The sequence below is a fragment of the Perognathus longimembris genome, chromosome 9, assembly GCF_023159225.1.
Source record: "Perognathus longimembris pacificus isolate PPM17 chromosome 9, ASM2315922v1, whole genome shotgun sequence".
Classification (NCBI taxonomy): domain Eukaryota; kingdom Metazoa; phylum Chordata; class Mammalia; order Rodentia; family Heteromyidae; genus Perognathus; species Perognathus longimembris.
Window position 1 is genome coordinate 26,905,004 of NC_063169.1, and position 18,198 is coordinate 26,923,201.

The following is an 18,198-nucleotide window of genomic DNA, read 5'->3' on the forward strand; positions in this document are numbered from 1 at the left end:
ATTCTTTTAACTTTTTAAGGGATATTATTACAGTATTTTATTTTTTGTATCATAACTCAGCATAGTTTGTGCTATAAGTTTAGCAAGTTGTTTTTTTTAAACAGGTGAATGTCAAGATTGTGTGTTTTACTCTTGATTGAACCTTTATTGTACTTTTTTTTTTTTTTTGGCCAGTTCTGGTTAGGTTTAAACTCAAGAGCCTGGGCCCTGTCCCTGAGCTTCTTTTCCTCAATGCTAGCACTCTCCCACTTGAGCCACAGTGCCACTTCTGGCCTTTTCTGTTTATGTTGTACTGAGGAATCGAACCCAGGGCTTCATGCATGCTAGGCAAGCACTCTACCACTAAGCCTCATTCCTAGCCCCATCATTACTTTTTGATATGTGGAAACCCAGGCCAGTCTGTGTCACCGCATCCATTTTTCTTTAACTTTTCAGTATGAGCCTGAATTCAGAATTTTTCTACAGTATAAATGTATCACATATATAAATTAATATTTTAGTTTAACATTGTTTTTCGTATTATCAAAGAATATGAGTGGACTTGTGACACTGATTCTTGGAGTTTTTCTTTTTTTCCTTTTTGCTTATAAAAAAAATCAGTGCTTTTAATCTATACTGAGTTTTACTCTCAAGTAGCCAGATTCTTTAAGCCTGTAAATGAATTGCAGACAAAAGTATGAATTTTTGAAGTATTTTGAAATTTCTGGCTGTTTGATTACGTCCTATATGGCTCTGAGAACCCCAGCTTGGCCATCTCCCTATCTTCTTAACTGCAGCAATAAAAGGAAAGGAGAGAACATCAAGAACATTTTAACTTATGTGTGCATGTGTGTATGCGAGTGTGTATCTCAAAGTTTTACCACTTTATCTTTTTTCTATTTTTGACTGTCTTGGAATTTGAAACTCAGGGCCTTATACTTGGTAGGCAAGCCCTCTGCCACTTGAGCCATGTTTCCAGTCCCATTTTACCTGTGTTGAAGTTTGCAGCCCAGAGGCATGAAATATATTTATATTGTTATACAGCTGTCCATCCATCTCCAGAAAATTTCCTGCTTTTGTTACTGAAGATTGTTAAATACTAACCTCATCTCTCTACTTCCCTATTTTCTGGCAGTCACTGGTTTAAAGTCATAGCAGTTTAAAGGAAATGTGGGTTTTCAAACTGCCCTCTCATCCTTCTCCTCTTTGGAAAAATATAAAAACAAAAAAGAAAGACAAAAAATTACCAGAAGGTTATGAAAACATAATGTGTTTTGGGCTATAATCCCCATATTTAAGCTCAACTGTGGTTATAAAGTCTTGTCCCCAAGCATGTTTCTTTGCTCTCTCCTTTTTGTGTGTGTCTTCTTATTTTTTTATTCCAGTTATTGCTATTTAGAATATCTACTTTTGTTTATTTTTGCTCTTCTTTTCTTGTGTTCAGGCCTGGCAATGTATTTAAAAATTGTGCTTTCAGTAATTTATCTTTTGGATTGTCATATAATATTTTTACATATTTATGAAGCATAGTGTGACCTTCTGATTCATGTGTGTATCAGACAGTGTTCAGCTGATGGTACTAGTTATCTACCACTTTAAACTTGTATTGTTTCTTTATGGTGAATATATTAAAAACCTACTTAATATAACTGTCTAATGCATTATGGCTAATTATTTCCACCTTTTTATCCATTATTTCAGTTATGGTGAGGACTACTCAGAATAGTTCTTCTACCTTATAATGGCAATATTCATGGAATATATTTTAAAATATTTCAGTATATTATCTCTGGTCTACCTCTTCCCTGCTTTTTCCCATATATGCATCTTTAGTTCTTACAGTTTATGTATTAAAAGTATTTGAAGCTTTTCAAGTAACTTAAACAAGTTTTAAGTGATCATTGTATTTCTAAAGAACACATGTATTTGTTTTATAGCTACTGGAAGGAAATTTTGCCAAAGAAGTCAGTCATGAAATGGATGGACTTATTTTTCAGCCTACTGGAGTAAGTTCATTTATCCTTGGAGTGCGTGCGTGTGTGTGTGTGTGTGTGTGTGTGTGTGTGTGTGTGTATACATGCATGCAAACATGTGCTCATGCTTGTATCTGTTTGTACAGTGTACATATATTTAGAAAGTACCTTTTCCTTAGACTCATTTACTGCTGTGCCATTCCTTTCCCTTAAAATGATTTAGTTTTGGAAGATTTCATTTATAGCTAAATATATAATACTAAACATTTGTCTTATTTTTCCTTAATGAAAGAAATAGGCATTGTTTAGTATCACTTTTAAAGGAATTCAGTTTTTAAAATGATTAATTTTGTTATAATACTTGCAAAGTTAGTGTCACTTTATATTTACTAGAAACCTGTCAGTAACATTAAAGGGATTACTTCCTTTTGTTGGTTATTATACCTTTAAGTATTAGCATCTCTAAAACTTCATTTTGCTGTAGGGTAGGTAAAATTCAAGGAGTTGCCAACTACTTGAAAAGAAAAATTTTCTACCTACCTATTTTTTAAAAAAATTTTTGGTACTGGGGTTTAAACCCAGGGCCTCATGTTTGCTCTATTTGCTCCGTTTGTACTCTGCCATTTGAGACACACTTCCCACCCTGCTTTTTTTTTTTTTTTTTTTGCCAGTCGTGGGCCTTGGACTCAGGGCCTGAGCACTGTCCCTGGCTTCTTCCTGCTCAAGGCTAGCACTCTGCCACTTGAGCCACAGCGCCGCTTCTGGCCGTTTTCTGTATATGTGGTGCTGGGGAATCGAACCTAGGGCCTCGTGTATCCGAGGCAGGCACTCTTGCCGCTAGGCTATATCCCCAGCCCTCCACCCTGCTTTTTTGCTGATTACTTTGGAGATGTAGTCTAGTGGACTTAACTGCTCGGGTGGCTTTGCATTAAGATTCTCCAGATCTGAGTACCTAGGGTATAGGCATGAGCCATGCATCCATCAGAATTAAAAAACATTCTGTCTTGAATTTCTGAGATGCCCTGAAGATCTTTCATCAACTTAATGGTCATCATATATTTGAGGTAAGTTAGTATTTTGCTGTGTAGGCCTGAAAATTCTCTGTTCTCGAAACTGGTTTACATAGGTGTTTTTTTTTTTTTTTTTTTTTTTTTTTATCCTGGGGCTTGAACTCAGGGCCTGAGTACTGTTCTTGGCTTCTTTTTGCTCAAGGCTAGCATTCTACCTCTTGAGCCACTTCTGGCTTTTCTGTTCCTCTCCTAAGAGTATCTTCCTTTGGTCTCATTGTTTGTGAATGCCTAGAAACCTGCATAATTTATTATGTCCTGGTATATTTTAGATCTAGCTTCTGCATATGAGAGAAAACATGTACCATTTGTCACTCTGAGCTTGACTTACCTTACTTGACATGATTTGTTTTAGGTCCATCCATTTCCCTGCAGATGAAATAGTATTATTCTTTCTAATGGCTGTGTAAAATTTCACTGTGTATTGTTAACACATGTTTTGGATCCACTCATATATTGTAGGGCATCTGGGCTGTTTCCACAACTTGGCTATTGTGAATAATGAAGCAGTGAACATGGGTGTGTGACTGTCTTTACAGTATTTGGCTTGTGATTTTCAGGGTAGATGCCTAGGAGTAGTATGCCTGGGTTGTGGGAAGATATCTGAGTAACCTCCAGACGGCTTTCCAGAGTGATTGTACTAGTTTACATTCCTACCAACAGTGCAGTAGGATTCCTTTTCCCCCACATCCTCACCAGCACTTGTTTGAATTCACAGGGTTGGCCAATCTAACTGGGATGAGATAGAATCTCAGAGTTGTTTTGATTTGCATTTCCTTTGTGGCCAGGGATGGTGAACATTTCCTCACATGTTTCCTTGTCATTATTATCTCTTCTTCTGAAAAGTCTTTCCTCCCTTGCCCATTTAGTGATTGGTTTACTAACTTCTTGAGCTCCTGGTATATTTTGGATATTAAGCCTTGTCTTATGTATGACTGGTAAAGATTTTTTCCCAGTCTGTTGTCTATCTTTCTAGTTTAGTAACTACATCCTTTACTGTGTAGAAACTTTTTAGTTTGATGTAATTTTCCAAGTCTCACCCCTGGGACTCTATTCAAAAATTTTCTGCCTGTGCCTATGAGTTCTAGTGTTTCTCCTACTCCTTCCTGTAACAATTTCAAAGTTCTTTGGTCTACTTTGAGTTGACTGTTGAGGTGACAAATAAATGCTTTCTGTATATAGATGTCCAGTTTTCCCAACACCAGTTATTGAAGAGGCTATCTTTTTTCCCTCTGTATATCTTTGCCTTCCTTATCAAATATCAGATAACTGATAACTGTAAGCAGATGGTTTTATTTCTGGGTCTTCTAGTCTGTTCCATTAATTTTTGGGTCTATTTTTGTGCCAAAACCGAGCTGTTTTTGTTATAGGTCTAGAAGAGTTTGAGGCTTAGTATCATTAGCCTTATTTTATTTTATTTTATTTTATTTTGCCTAGAATTGCTTTGGCTACTCTAGGTCTTTTGTTGTTCCATTTGAATTTTTTGATTCCTTTCTCTAGTTGGTAGAAAACTTCATTGGCATTTTCATGAGGATTGCATTATATTTGCAGATTATTTTTGGCAGTATAGCCATTTACAATATTAATTCTACCTATCCATGCATATGGAAGGTCTTTCCATTTCCTGATGTCATTTTTTATTTCTTCAGTTTTTTATAGTTTTTACTATAAAAGTCTTTTACTTCTTGGGTTAGGTTTATTCTGGATTTAGCCATTTGTATTTCTTCCTGTGAGAACTGTCGGTTAGATTCTCTTTCCCATTTATTGATAGGGTTACTTGTTCTTTTGTCCAGTTTTTTTTTGAGTTGTCTATATGTTCAGGATATCTGTTGAATAGCTAGTGAAATCATCTCCCATTCTCTGGGGTTTCCCTAGATTTTGATTGCTTCTTGTGCTATGCACGCTCTTTAATTTGATATAGTCTAATTTGTCAATTCTTTAGGGCATCTGGAATCCTACTTTAGGAAAACTTTGCCTGTACCTACCTTTTCCATAGGCAATAGAGCTTAAAATACTTTTAGTACTCTTGCTTCTGAAATGATATAATTCTTCTGCTAAAGAGTGCAGAGTTTAAGACATTTGCTAATAATTCTGGAATGTTACGATTTTTCTTTATAGCTTAAAAATACAAAATAAAGATGTTCTTACCTAATTCTCTGAGATTGAAATAATTGTACTTATACATTGTCATCAAGTTCCTTTTCTTTACTGGGTAAAGTGGCCCTTTTTTATTGCTGTTACATATTCAAAGAAAAAGAAACTTAAACATTTATTTTCAGCTGTTCTAAGTCTTCAGTATAAGTAGGCAAGAAGAGACTTGATTACAGACAGGTGTAGCTTCCAGTGTGGTGAGGGTAGATATGATTTTTAGATGGTCCAGGGACAAGGAATTAAATGCAATTGCCTTTTATGATGAGCAACTTAGTTTTCATATAATCTTTCATAATTGAAATTATATCTAAGCCTGTTAATCTTTCTCTTCGGCCAGTGAATGTGCATCTATTTTAAGACTTCAAAGTAGGAGCATATTTACTATAGTTAGTTTAATTTCTATCATATGTACTTTCAGGGCTACGTATTATTTAGGGCAGTAATTTTGTTTATGGTATAAGTGGTGTATGCCATTTAGTTTAAGCTTTCTATTTAATTCTTTTTATAAATTTAGATGAATCAGTAAGTCAATAATAATATTGATGGCATATGAAATGGCAGAAATTTTGAGAAGGATAGATGAGAAATTAAACTTTAGAAAATACTATGATAATCGTTATGATATTAGTTTCTTATGGCTACTTTAACACATTTCCATAAACTTGATGGTTTAAAATAACATGCACTTATTCTCTTATAGCTCTAGATGTCAGAAGTCTAGTTGGGTTCACTACATTTATATTTCCGTACTGGCAGGGCCATGCTCTTTCTGAAGACTTGTTGGGAAAATGTATTTCCTTATCTTTTCCATACTGTAGAATTGCATTCTTTGCATTTTTTTTTTTTTTTTGGTTTCTGTGACATCTTGCTTCAGTGGTCACAGCATCATCTTCTGTGTCAAATCCTCTTTTATGGATTTTTTTTTTTTTTTTCCCCAGAGCTGAGGACCGAACTTGGGGCCTTGCACTTGCTAAGCAGGCGCTCTTCTGCTGAGCTAAATCCCCAGCCCCTCAAATCCTCTTTTATATCTCTCACATAAAGACACCTTTTTTTTTTTTTTTTGCCAGTCTTGGGCCTTGGACTTAGGGCCTGAGCACTGTCCCTGGCTTCTTTTTGCTTAAGGCTAGCACTCTGCCACTTGAGCCGCAGCGCCACTTCTGGCCATTTTCTGTATATGTGGTGCTGGGGAATCGAACCGAGGGCTTCATGTATACGAGGCAAGCGCTCTTGCCACTAGGCCATATCCCCAGCCCCATAAAGGCACTTTTGATTGAAGTTAGGACTCACCTGAATAATCCAGACCAGTTTCCTCTTTTCTTTTTTTTTTTTTTTTTTGGCCAGTCCTGGGCCTTGGACTCAGGGCCTGAGCACTGTCCCTGGCTTCTTCCCGCTCAAGGCTAGCACTCCGCCACTTGAGCCACAGCGCCGCTTCTGGCCGTTTTCTGTATATGTGGTGCTGGGGAATTGAACCTAGGGCCTCGTGTATCCGAGGCAGGCACTCTTGCCACTAGGCTATATCCCCAGCCCTCCTCTTTTCTTAATTTAATCATATCTGCAAAATTTCTGTTGTCATATAAAATAACATTCACAGAATCTTGAACATCTTTATGGACCAATTTTCAGCTTACCACAGCTATTGTAGCTTAATGTTATGAACTAATCTCTGTTGAACCTAATATAGTGTAATTTCTGAATCTGTCTTTGTAAAATTTGTAAATTTTAAAGTTCTTTTTTGGGCTTTGTCTTAAAAGCAAGTTTCAAACAAAAAATGTAGGATCCTCGATCAGATTAAGAACCTTTAAGATAAAATTTACCAACATTTATACATTTTTCTTCTGGGAAACTATTAAGTCTTTTAGATAAAGTCAGCTAAAAGATACACTGTTAGGACAAAATAATATGTATGTGGAGGCATTCTTTTAAAAATGTTAAAATATTGATAACTTTTAAAAAAATTTATTAATTAAAAAATTTTTGACAACGTGTTGTGCAAAAGGGGTACAGTTACATAATAGGGCAGTGTGTACATTTCTTGTGATATCTTACACCCTGTTTTTCTTTCCCTTCCCTAGATCAGGTAGACATACATACAATACACAGTGTACCAAAAACATATACTATAGCCACGTGGCCTACGCCAAAGGAAATTCACCTAGGACTTTAAATGTAATGTCAACAATAGAGTTTGCTTATCCTGGTCTTATATGAACATACATACATAGCTTTTGAGCTGTTGTGATCCACTGAGAGGTCTATTTTTGACCTTTATATGTTGAGTAGTTGTTTGGTTTTTTTTTGGGGGGGGGGGTTCGGGAGGTCTGCAGCTTAAGATTGTAACTCAAGATTGCAGCCACATTTATTCTTTTTTTTTAAATTAATTGAACATAATTTTTTTTTTACAAGGTGTTGTGCAAAGAGGGTGCAGTTTACATAGTAGGGCAGTGTGTACATTTCTTGTGATATCTTACGACCTGTTTTTCTATCCCTTGTCTAGGTCAGGTAGACATATATGCAATATACAATGTATCAAGAACATATACAGTATTCACAGACTTGGTCTCTACTGTCTCTCCGTCTCCCTTTGTTAACAGTCATATATCAGGGAGATCATGCCCCTTTGTTTTCTGTGTTCTAGGCTTGTCTCACTCAACATTATTTGTTCAAATTCTGACCATTTCCCTGCGAATAACAATATTTCACCATTCCTAATCGCTATGTAGTATTCCATTGTGTATAAGTACCATATTTTTTGGATCCATTCGTCTGTGGAGGGGCATCTGGGTTGTTTCCATATTTTGGCTATTGTGAATTGTGCCGTGATAAACATGGAAGTACAAATGTCTTTTTGATATCTTGGGTTTTGCTGTTTAGGATAGATGCCTAGGAGTAGTTGTTTGGTTTTAGTTACATAATGTAGGGTCGCTGACCCAAACCTGTGGGAAATACTATTTGACAACAAGTTTTTGGTTTTGCAGACCTAGTCTCTACTCTCTCCCCATTCCCCCTTAACAGTCATATATAAAATATTGATAACTTTTAATCTTTATTTTTAAATTGAGGGGTTCAACAAATTCTGCAGTTTTTCCTCTGTAATGGTTCTCTATGTCTAGAGGCCAATCCTCCAGTCTCTTACTATTGCATTTGCCGAGCTATCAGTCAAGATGGTTTCAGTAGTCCCTAAACATTATAAGATGATTCTGCTTTTGTACATTAATTACAATGAGTTGAGTCATATTAAAAATAGGAAGGTACTAGTATTGCTAAAAAGAAGAAAATGTTTTGAATCATGATGAATTGTTGAAGATGGTGTTAAAGATGATACATTAAAGGGATAATTCTCTTAAGGTCAAATCTCCCCCAAAGTAAACTTAGAAGAAGTATGCTTAACTTTTGGTTAAATATTGTATTTCAAGAAACATATCCATGTACCAGAATGGCACATACTTTACTTATTTTTAGGAGAAAAAGGAAAAACAAAACTAACCAATGTTGTTTTTCTTAAATCTTTGTTGTTCTTTATTATTATTATTAATTATTTTTTCTTAAAGATTCAAAAAATTTACTGTAAAGGTGATATACAGAGGGTTTACAGTTACACAAGTCAGGTAATGAGTACATTTCCTTTTGAACAGTGTCACTCCCTCTCTCATTCTCTCTCAGTTTTTCCCCTCTTGACTTCTCTCTGTCCAGGGTGTAAAGTTCATTTCCAACATAAAGAGTCTAGTGATTATCACTGCTGAATTGGTTTACCCTCTGTCCCACTGTTTCTGTGTTTCCCCTTCCCTTCTCCAAGTCAGACAAACATATACAAGATAAAGAGTACAGAAATAAAAAACTGGGACAGAAAGGAATAAACCAAAGAAAAAAGGAAAGGGGGAAAAAAAAAAGAACTGCAAACAGTACAATAAAAAATCCTCTTGATGGGCTGGAAAGGTGGCTTAGTGGTAGAGTGCTTGCCTAGCATGCATGAGGCCCTGGGTTCGATTTCTCAGTAGCACATACACAGAAAAAGCTAGAAGGCGTTGTGGCTCAAGTGGGAAAGTGTTAGCAAAAAAACTCACGGACAGTGCCCAGGCCCTGAGTTCAAACCCCAGGACTGGCAAAAAACAAAACAAACAAACAAAACCCCTCTTGCTTCCATTTCTTGGAGTTCATTTCCATAAGCATCATTTTATATCCAGTCAGTAGTTTTAGCAAGAAAATAAAGTGTAGTATACTAGTATCTAATTTGGATGAAAACCCTAGGTTAGTCAAAGTAGATTAAGTTTTATTTGCAGAAGTTATATGGAAAATCAGAGCTGAAAAAGGTACCTCCAGGAGTATAGTAAGGTAGGCTTATTCTAGCATTAATTTCACAAGGTTTTGACTGAACGTGATCAAACGTAGTTTTCAGAAGAAACTAAAAAAAAAAATTCTTACATGTGCATTACACTCTTTTTTTTTTTTTTGTTCAGTCCTGGGCCTTGGACTCAGGGCCTGAGCACTGTCCCTGGCTTCTTTTTGCTCAAGACTAGCACTCTGCCACTTGAGCCACAGTGCCACTTCTGGCCATTTTCTATATAATATGTTTGGGAATCGAACCCAGGGCTTCATGTATAGGAGTCAAGCACTCTTGCCACTAGGCCATATTCCCAGCCACACGTGCATTACAAAGCTCAGTTGATTCAGATAAGCTCAGTTTAAAATATTGTGTCATTTGCTGACTGTTTTCTTGTCCTTAATTTTGTGAAAATATGCTTCTTCCCAAAGCAAATGATGCTCCAAAAGTTACAGCAATCCTCCAAGACCAAAAAGGACCATAATGTATTTAATGAAGTAAAAATTTTAAATTGTTGAGTGGTGGCATTCTAGTGGATGTTGGATGAAATTATGGTAAAAATAAATCAAGTACCCACAGTATTTGTGATAAAGAGCATAAAGTAAATTCTTAGTTTTGGAGGATAGTATTAATGTGTTGAACTGTAACTTTATGACAGTGATATAGCCTGTTCCATGTGATTTCAAGTTATGAGTTGCTCAGGTCTATTGTAGATAGCTTTGAAAGCACATATGTATTTCAGGCATAGAAGAGGTCAGTGCCTTGTTCCTGGATCCATGTCTTGGTTCATAGAGTGTCATCTTTGACAGGATACCACTTAGGAAAGGGATGGAGGAGCTCTCATGAATCCTTTTATTAAGCCCTTAGTATCTAAATGAGAGCTCTATTCTTACCCAATTGCCCCAGAGGCCATGTCTTACCATCATTTTGAGGTTAGGATTTTACTATATGAATTTCATGGGAACATAGACATTTAATCTATAGCATAATGCTACATAATTTGAAATGTTAGCTTTAATTGAAAAAAAACACTGAGATTTTTTTCTTTGTATTTTCTTCAGTATATTTTCTTTGCATTTAATTTCAATATAAACTTTTATTCTTTCTAAGGATTAAAGTTCATGCCTTCATCATTCAAAGCAGTTTCATTTAAATTTTCTATTTCATTAACAGTTTGTATTACAAACCAAGTAGGTTTTTATTAGATTTCTTTTTTTATAGTTGTCAGTTCTATAATTTTATTATTTTGAATTGCTAATTTTTTGTAGTTGATTACCTAACAGTGACTAATTTAAAATTACAGTTTGATATTTTGATGTACTGTAGGTAGTGGATTTTTCATTCATAGCTATTAGATTATTGAATTTAACTTATAAAATTGGTAACATTAATAAGGGGATTTAATGGATTTAATGTAGTATATTTGACTTATGATAAATGAACTTTAGTTTTAACCTTTTAAAGCTCATCTTTGATTTTGCTTTTTCATCTGCAGACAGCGTTTCTAGAGAAGATTTTTTTTATACTATTAATAATCATTTTGAAATAAAAAGAATTGTATATGCTAAGTTGTATAATTCGTTAAGGTTATAAATCTTACAAATATTTTTGTTTTGCTTTTAGGACAATGACAATATTTTATCTACAATGTCTGTTGTGCTTAATAAAATATTTACTTATGTACTCTCAGGCAAAAGTGATATATATATATATATATATTTTTTTTTTTTGCCAGTCCGGGCCTGGCTTCTTTTTGTTCAAGGCTAGCACTCTGCCACTTGAGCCACAGTGCCACTTCTGGCCATTTTCTATATATGTGGTACTGAGGAATTGAACCTAGGGCTTCATGTATACGAGACAAGCACTCTTGCCGCTAGGCCATATTCCCAGTCCCCCCCCCCCCCCCTTTTTTTTAAATGTTTATATCACTGCCTTGATTATCTTTAAGGTAGGATAGCTTGACTTTTTTTGTCTTTGGCCTTAGTTGGCATATAAATTTATAGTCAGTTTTTGGTTTAATAAAGTGTTCTTGTAAAATATTAATGTTTTATTAAATCTTTACTGCTGCCAGGTATAATGACTGATATGGATAGATTATAAAATGAAAATTGGAATTAGTCTAATGCCCTTTCTTGAAGTACACATGAATTAGAGTGCTTTTTCTCTGTAGCAGGAATGGTGTTACCATGGTGAGAGCTTCTGTTTCCATGACATTTGCTTGCATATTTTGATAGGTCTTCAGTTGAAGGAAGGCTTTGTTTCCTGCCAAACTGGAAAAAGTGTCATTCTACCTTTTCCATTTTTTTGAAATTAAAAAATACAGTCAATTCCAAGGAATTGATAATAATGAAGTGCCAAGAAAGAAAATGAACCTTGTATATATAATTTTTTTCTTGTTCAAATTTTAAAGCATAGCAAAATATTATTAGACTGCTTTGTGTAAGGAACAAAAAAGAAACATCATTATCTAAATTTCTTTTTAAAATTTTATTTCTGTATTTTCTTATCATCTTTAAGTAGTTGTTTGAAGGATTTCATCATGATAGTTTATGAGTACAGTGCATCTTGATCCATGTACTCTTTTATCATTCTTATCTCCCAAATACATGATTTTCCCTTGAATTTTTTTGACAGAACAAACAGTTGTAGATCAATCTGTAATCAGTCATAGCAGGCTATAGATACAATAATGTTACTGCATAAGTAAAAACAATAGTTAATGGTGACATTAATGGTAGAGAAAGGCTAAATAAATGTTAGTAAAGACTTCATGAGAATGTAAGGAACCAGTTAACTACTTGAGGGTAAAAACAGAGTACACAGTTTTCAGTATAAATGATGAATTAGTGATAGTTCTTTTTATATAGGTAGCATGTATATCAAGGCCTGGGTGCTGTCTTTGAGCGTTTTTGCTCAGGGCTGATGCTCTATCACTTGAGCCAAGTCTACTTCTGGCTTTTTAGTGGTTAATTGAAGAGTCTCACATACTTTTCTGCCAGGGTTGGCTTTGAATTCAGCCTCCTGAGTAGCTAGTATTATAGGCGTGAGCCACTAGAGATAGTTACATCTAATGCTGGAACAATAATGGTAGATTAAAAAAAAATTGTGTTTTACAATGGCACCTTTTTAGTTTTAGCTTTTCAGTAGAAGATATATTCAGATGGTTCAGAAGCTTCATGTATCAAGAATATGTAGCCATCTCTGTTAATTTTTTCCCTCCCTGTTAATTTTTTAATATAACTAAACATTTAAAAAATATTCTTTCATTGTTATTATTAAGGTGTTATATAAGGCATAAGTCAGGTAAGTCAGGTAATGAGCACATTTCTCATTTGGACAATGTTACCCCTTCCTTTGATTTCTCAGACTTCCTTCTTATTTTTTTTTCACAATTTCCTTATGCAGATTCTAAGATGTTAAAACATTCTTATTCCCGCTACACTTTTTAAGAAAGTAGCATACTAAGTTGCACTTTGCAAAATTTGTCTAGATATATGTGTGTGTGTGTGTGTGTGTGTGTGTGTGTATAAGTATGAATGTGCATGGGTTTGACCTCAGGACCTTGCACTTAATAAATAGGCTCTCTTTTATCACTTGAGCCATTTGCTTCAGCTCTTTTAAGTATACTTCTTAATGTTTGTTAATACTCTGATTTTAGCATCTTAGGGCCTACTAGAATTGTGGAAAAAAGAGAGTTTATTATTGAAACTTCCTGTGCCTTGTGCTTATAATTGTAAATTTTAGAAGGAAATATTTAAAAAGATTTAAATATATATATATATATATATATATTTTTTTTTTGCCAGTCATGGGCCTTGGACTCAGGGCCTGAGCACTGTCCCTGGCTTCTTTTTGCTCAAGGCTAGCACTCTGCCACTTGAGCCACAGCGCCACTTCTGGCCATTTTCTCTATATGTGGTGCTGGAGCATTGAACCCAGGGCTTCATGTATTCGAGGCAAGCACTCTTGCCACTAGGCCATATTCCCAGCTCTAATTAATTTTTAAATAAAGATTTGTACTTTAATAAAAAATTTAGTACATGGTTAAAACGCTCTTAACTCTTCAAAAATTTTATTATCTTTAAGTAGTTCTGCAAAGGTGCCATATACCAACGCAGTTTATGAACACAGTGCCTCTTGTTGTTGTTGTTGTTTTTTGTTTGTTGGCCGTGTAGCTTGAACTCAGGGCCTGAGTGCTGTCCCTGAGCTCTTTTGTTCCAAACTATTGCTCTACTACTTTGAGCCACAACATCACTTACAGGTTTTCTTGTGATTAATTGGAGATAAGAGTCTCATGGACTTTCCTGCCCCGGCTTGCTTTGAACCATGATCCTCAGATCTCAGCCTCTTAAGTAGCTAGGATTATAGAGGTGAGCCACTGGTGCCCAGTGACATAAAGCATCTTTTAAAAAATGAATAATCATTTATTTATTGTCAAGGTGATGTACAGAGGGGTTACAGTTTCATATGTAAGGCAGTGGGTGCATTTCTTGTTCAACTTGTTACCTCCTCCCACATTACCCCCCCCCCCCCATGAGTTATTCAGTTGGTTTATATCAAATGGTTTTGTAAGTTTTGCTTTTGGAGTCATTTGTCTTTTTATCCTTTGTCTCTTGATTTTTATATTCCCTTTCCCTTCCCTAGTTCTAATACCAGTATATACAGTATCCAGGGTACTCAGATGAGATACAGTGATAGCAGGGGCACAACCACAGGAAGGGGATACAAGAGGAACAATGAAGCTACAGTTTCACATGGCATGTCGAATAATTACAACAGTGATATAGCACTAATTTCCATAACATGGAGTCCATTTCACTTTGCATCATCTTATGTATTCATAAGGGCGTAGCTATTGGGCTATTGTGATCTTCTGCTCTGACTAGCCTAAACATGTACTAATTATTCCCTATGAAGGAAACCATACAGTCCATGTTTCTTTGGGTCTGGCTCACTTCACTTAGTATAATTTTTTCCAAATCCTTCCATTTCCTTATGAATGGGGCAGTGCCATTCTGACATAAAGCATCTTGATCATTGTCACCCCTGCAACGTTCTCACCCTGCTTATTGTATGCGTAATTACAGAAGTTGCTCCTGCCTCAAACAGTTTTCATCGTTACTTATCCTTTTAATGTCACATTAGGTGTGTTTTTGTGTAAAGTCTAGTCTGATAGGCCAGTGTGACTCCTGTGCTCTTACTCCAAAGCATTTACAAATGTATTGATTTTTAGTTGTATTAAAATTTCTAGTTCCCTTGCTAGACTGTAAGTATCATGAAGGCACATATTGTGTCTGTCTCGTTTACAGTGATATTTTTAGTGTTTGTAAAAGTAGATTCTCAGGCTGGGGGCATGTGGCTCAACTGATGAAGCACTTGTCTGACATGTACACCATCTGGGGTTCCATCCCCAGTATTGCCAAAAAGAAAAAGGGTTGGGGTGAATGTTCAGTACTGTATTTGACTTCTGTGCATTCTGAATGTCTTCATTCCAGGTATCTGAAATGCTTACTTTATGTCTTAGTGTATGTGTAATTCTTTCTTAAATTTTATTTCTTCTAGGAACTTTCAATGATCTTTCTGATCACATTATATTTGTATCCATGCTGAGCTTTATATGTTATTAAATTCTTTACAATTTTTATAACTGTGTATATGTCTATAAGCTTCTGCCTAGCCCTTTCCTTTCTTAAAGCTGAAATATATGATATAATATGTAATACATAAATATGTAATATGCTTATATTATACCTTTATCATTCATCTACTGAAAGATATTTAAGTTTTTTGTGTATATTATATTAATGTTATATTAACAAGAGAATGAAGATATCTCTTAGTTGATCCTGTTTTCCAAACCTTTGGATATATTCACAAGTGAAATTACTGGGTCATATATGGTGGTTTTATGTTTGTCTTTTTTTTTTTCTGGGAATTTCAAAGCTATTTTCTATAGTGGTTGCATCAGTTTACATCCTATAGTTTCCTTTTCCTCCATGGTCTCAAGAATTTTTGTTATCTCTTGTCTTTTTGGTAATTAATACTCATCCTAAAAGATATGCAGTGAACTTCCAGTAAGGTTTTGATTTGCAGTACCCTGTTGACTAGAGAAGCGGAGTGCCTTTTCAAATGTCTCTGGGCTGTCTCATAATATTTTTCTTCTGATAAGGATGTGTTTAGATCCTTTGCCCATATTTGAGTCATTATTTATACTTTCATTATTAAGTTATATAGCTTACTTATATATTAACCCTTTATGGGTATACAATTTGCAAATATTTCCTCAATTATAGGTGTATAAGAACAAGTAATAGATGTGTGAAGAACATGTCTTTATTAAACAATGGACTGGGGTGGTCACTGGTGGCTCACACCTGTAGTCCTACTAGTTGGGAGACCCAGAATGTCAAGTTTGAGGCCAGCTTGGGCAGAAAAAATTCTTGAGACCCCTTAACAAAGAGTTGGACATGATAGCATGTGTCTGTTATCCTAGCCACTAGGATCCTAACGTAAGTAGGAATGAGTCCCTGTCTAAAAAATAATCAGCAAAATCAGTAGTGAGAGTGCATAGTTAGTGAGGTTAAGGCCTTGAGTTTAAGCCCCAGAACTGCCAAGAAAAAAAGCTGAGGAAGATGAGTAATGCCTGTAAGTTCAGCCTTTTGGGAGCTGGACATAGGAAGATTGCACTTTCAGGCCAGCATTGGTAACGATGGGAAAGAAAAAGCTGGGACGTGGTAGTGGAGCTGTAAGGAAGGTGTAGTGTAGGTAAGGAAGATTGAGGTCTGAGAAAGTCCTAGGCAAAAAGTATAAAAACTTATCTGAAAAAAGAAAAATGCTAAGAGTGTGGTATAAATGGTAGAGTATTTGTCTTGCAAGCTCAGGGCCCTGAATTTAAAAAAAAAATAGGAAGAACAAAAAGATTCCATTATTTTACTTCTTCTAGTAGGATTACCATCTAGAACTTCTTTGGTTTCCTGGAAACGAAATACCAGAATGAAGAGTTTTAAAAATGCTATTAAAATGAGGATATGCCCTCATATTAAAATGGGAATATGCCCTAGTGGTAGATTGCTTGCCTTGCATACATGAAGCACTGGGTTTGATTCCTCAGCACCACATATATAGAAAAAGCCAGAAGTGGCGCTGTGGCTCAAGTGGTAGAGTGCTAGCCTTAAGCAAAAAGAAGCCAAGGATAGTGCTTAGGCCCGGTGTTCAAGCCCCAGGACTTCCCCTCCCCCCAAAAAAAGAGGATAGGGATCATACCATAAATATATGAAGAGTGTACTATGTGTCAGTTTTTAGTGTAGGGTTTGGAATATAACTAACTGCTCATTTCACCGTGTGAAAATGATACCGTACAGCTGCAAGGTATTTTGAATATCTCTGGTCTGGATATCCTGTTTGACACATACAAAATGTTATTACTGTAATTTTACAAATGATAAAGCCCCACATTGAACTTGTTTGACATTAAGTTGGTAGAGGAAAAAGACTGAAAATGTCACCTTTGCTGTTCCTACCCCTAGCTTCATTTACACCAGGATTTCTCAACCCTTGCACAATTGACCCTCTCCTTCCCGTTTCCCTCCCCTTCCTCTCATTTTTCTGACTCTCCCCATCCCTCCCTTCCTTTTTCCTCTCCTCCTCCTCCATCCCTCCCTGTCTCACTATGTAGACCAGCGGCTAAATGGGAACTTGTTACATAGCCTGGCTGACCTTGAACTCAAGATCTTCCTGCTTCATTCCCCAAAGTGCTTAAGTGCAAGGATTACAAGCATGTGCTACTACTGTGTCTGGCTCAAAGTTGATATTTTGAACTTTTCTTTCTTTCTTTACTTTTTTTTTTTTTTTCTTTTAAAGTTGCGGCCCACTGTCCTGTGTGTTTTAGTATATTTAGTAGCATTCTTGACCTCTATCCACTAGATGGCAGTAGCATGCCCTTCCCTTTCTCAGTGGTGTACAAAACATCTCCAGCCATTGCCAAATATCTTGTAGGGCAAAAATCACTGGTAGTTGAGAACCGTTGCTTTACTCAAGAATATATCACACCTTAAGTTAGTTTTCTGCCTACTTTAGTTTTAGAGACTTCTCTTACCATATGGCCATTCTCTAGAAGCCAAGTCCTGTGATTTAGTAAATACTTTGCTGACATAATACTTTATTGCTGATATTTATATTGATTTCATTATTCCTTTAATAAAAATAATGCTTCTGTTATCTTGTTTATAGTTCGACAAGATTATTTCAAATCATAAAACCTTATTTTTAAAAGGTTTAAATCTCTATTATGTAATGTGTCTGGCCATATTATTTTGGAGATCATGAAAAATGATTTAGTTACTTCTTTTATTTTTGGAGGGGTACTCAACATGAAAATGAGTAAAAGAATGGACGAATACTGATTTTTGTCTGTAAGTGTGAAAATCCTCTGGCAGAGATTGTAAATGGGTGGAGTTGGGAATGCTCAAAGTTTTTATAATTATACGGTCTCACTCTTAATATTCCAGCTTGTACTTCCCATGGACACTCTTTGCTTATTCTTTTTGACTCCTCAGTACCATAGTTGCCTTTTTACAAAACGGTCTGGGATATTCATATTAAATATACTTTGTTAGGAGAGTGATTAAAATTTCTATCAAATTCTTTTTGTTACTGGATTGCCAACTGGAAAATTTGCACATTCAGTATTACAAACAAGTCTGTGTCTTTG

The 18,198-nt window shown here is 35.6% G+C and overlaps 1 protein-coding gene across 3 annotated transcripts in view; it reads left to right on the top strand.

Annotated features, from left to right (window-relative positions):
• The window catches only part of Rngtt (RNA guanylyltransferase and 5'-phosphatase), a 219,011-nt gene that overhangs the window by 85,902 nt on the left and 114,911 nt on the right, over positions 1 to 18,198 (top strand). For all 3 annotated transcript variants that reach the window (XM_048353850.1, XM_048353852.1, XM_048353851.1), the window contains exon 12: positions 1,917 to 1,985. In XM_048353850.1, the coding sequence (XP_048209807.1) occupies positions 1,917 to 1,985 (69 nt within the window). The remainder of the gene's footprint in view (positions 1 to 1,916; positions 1,986 to 18,198) is intronic.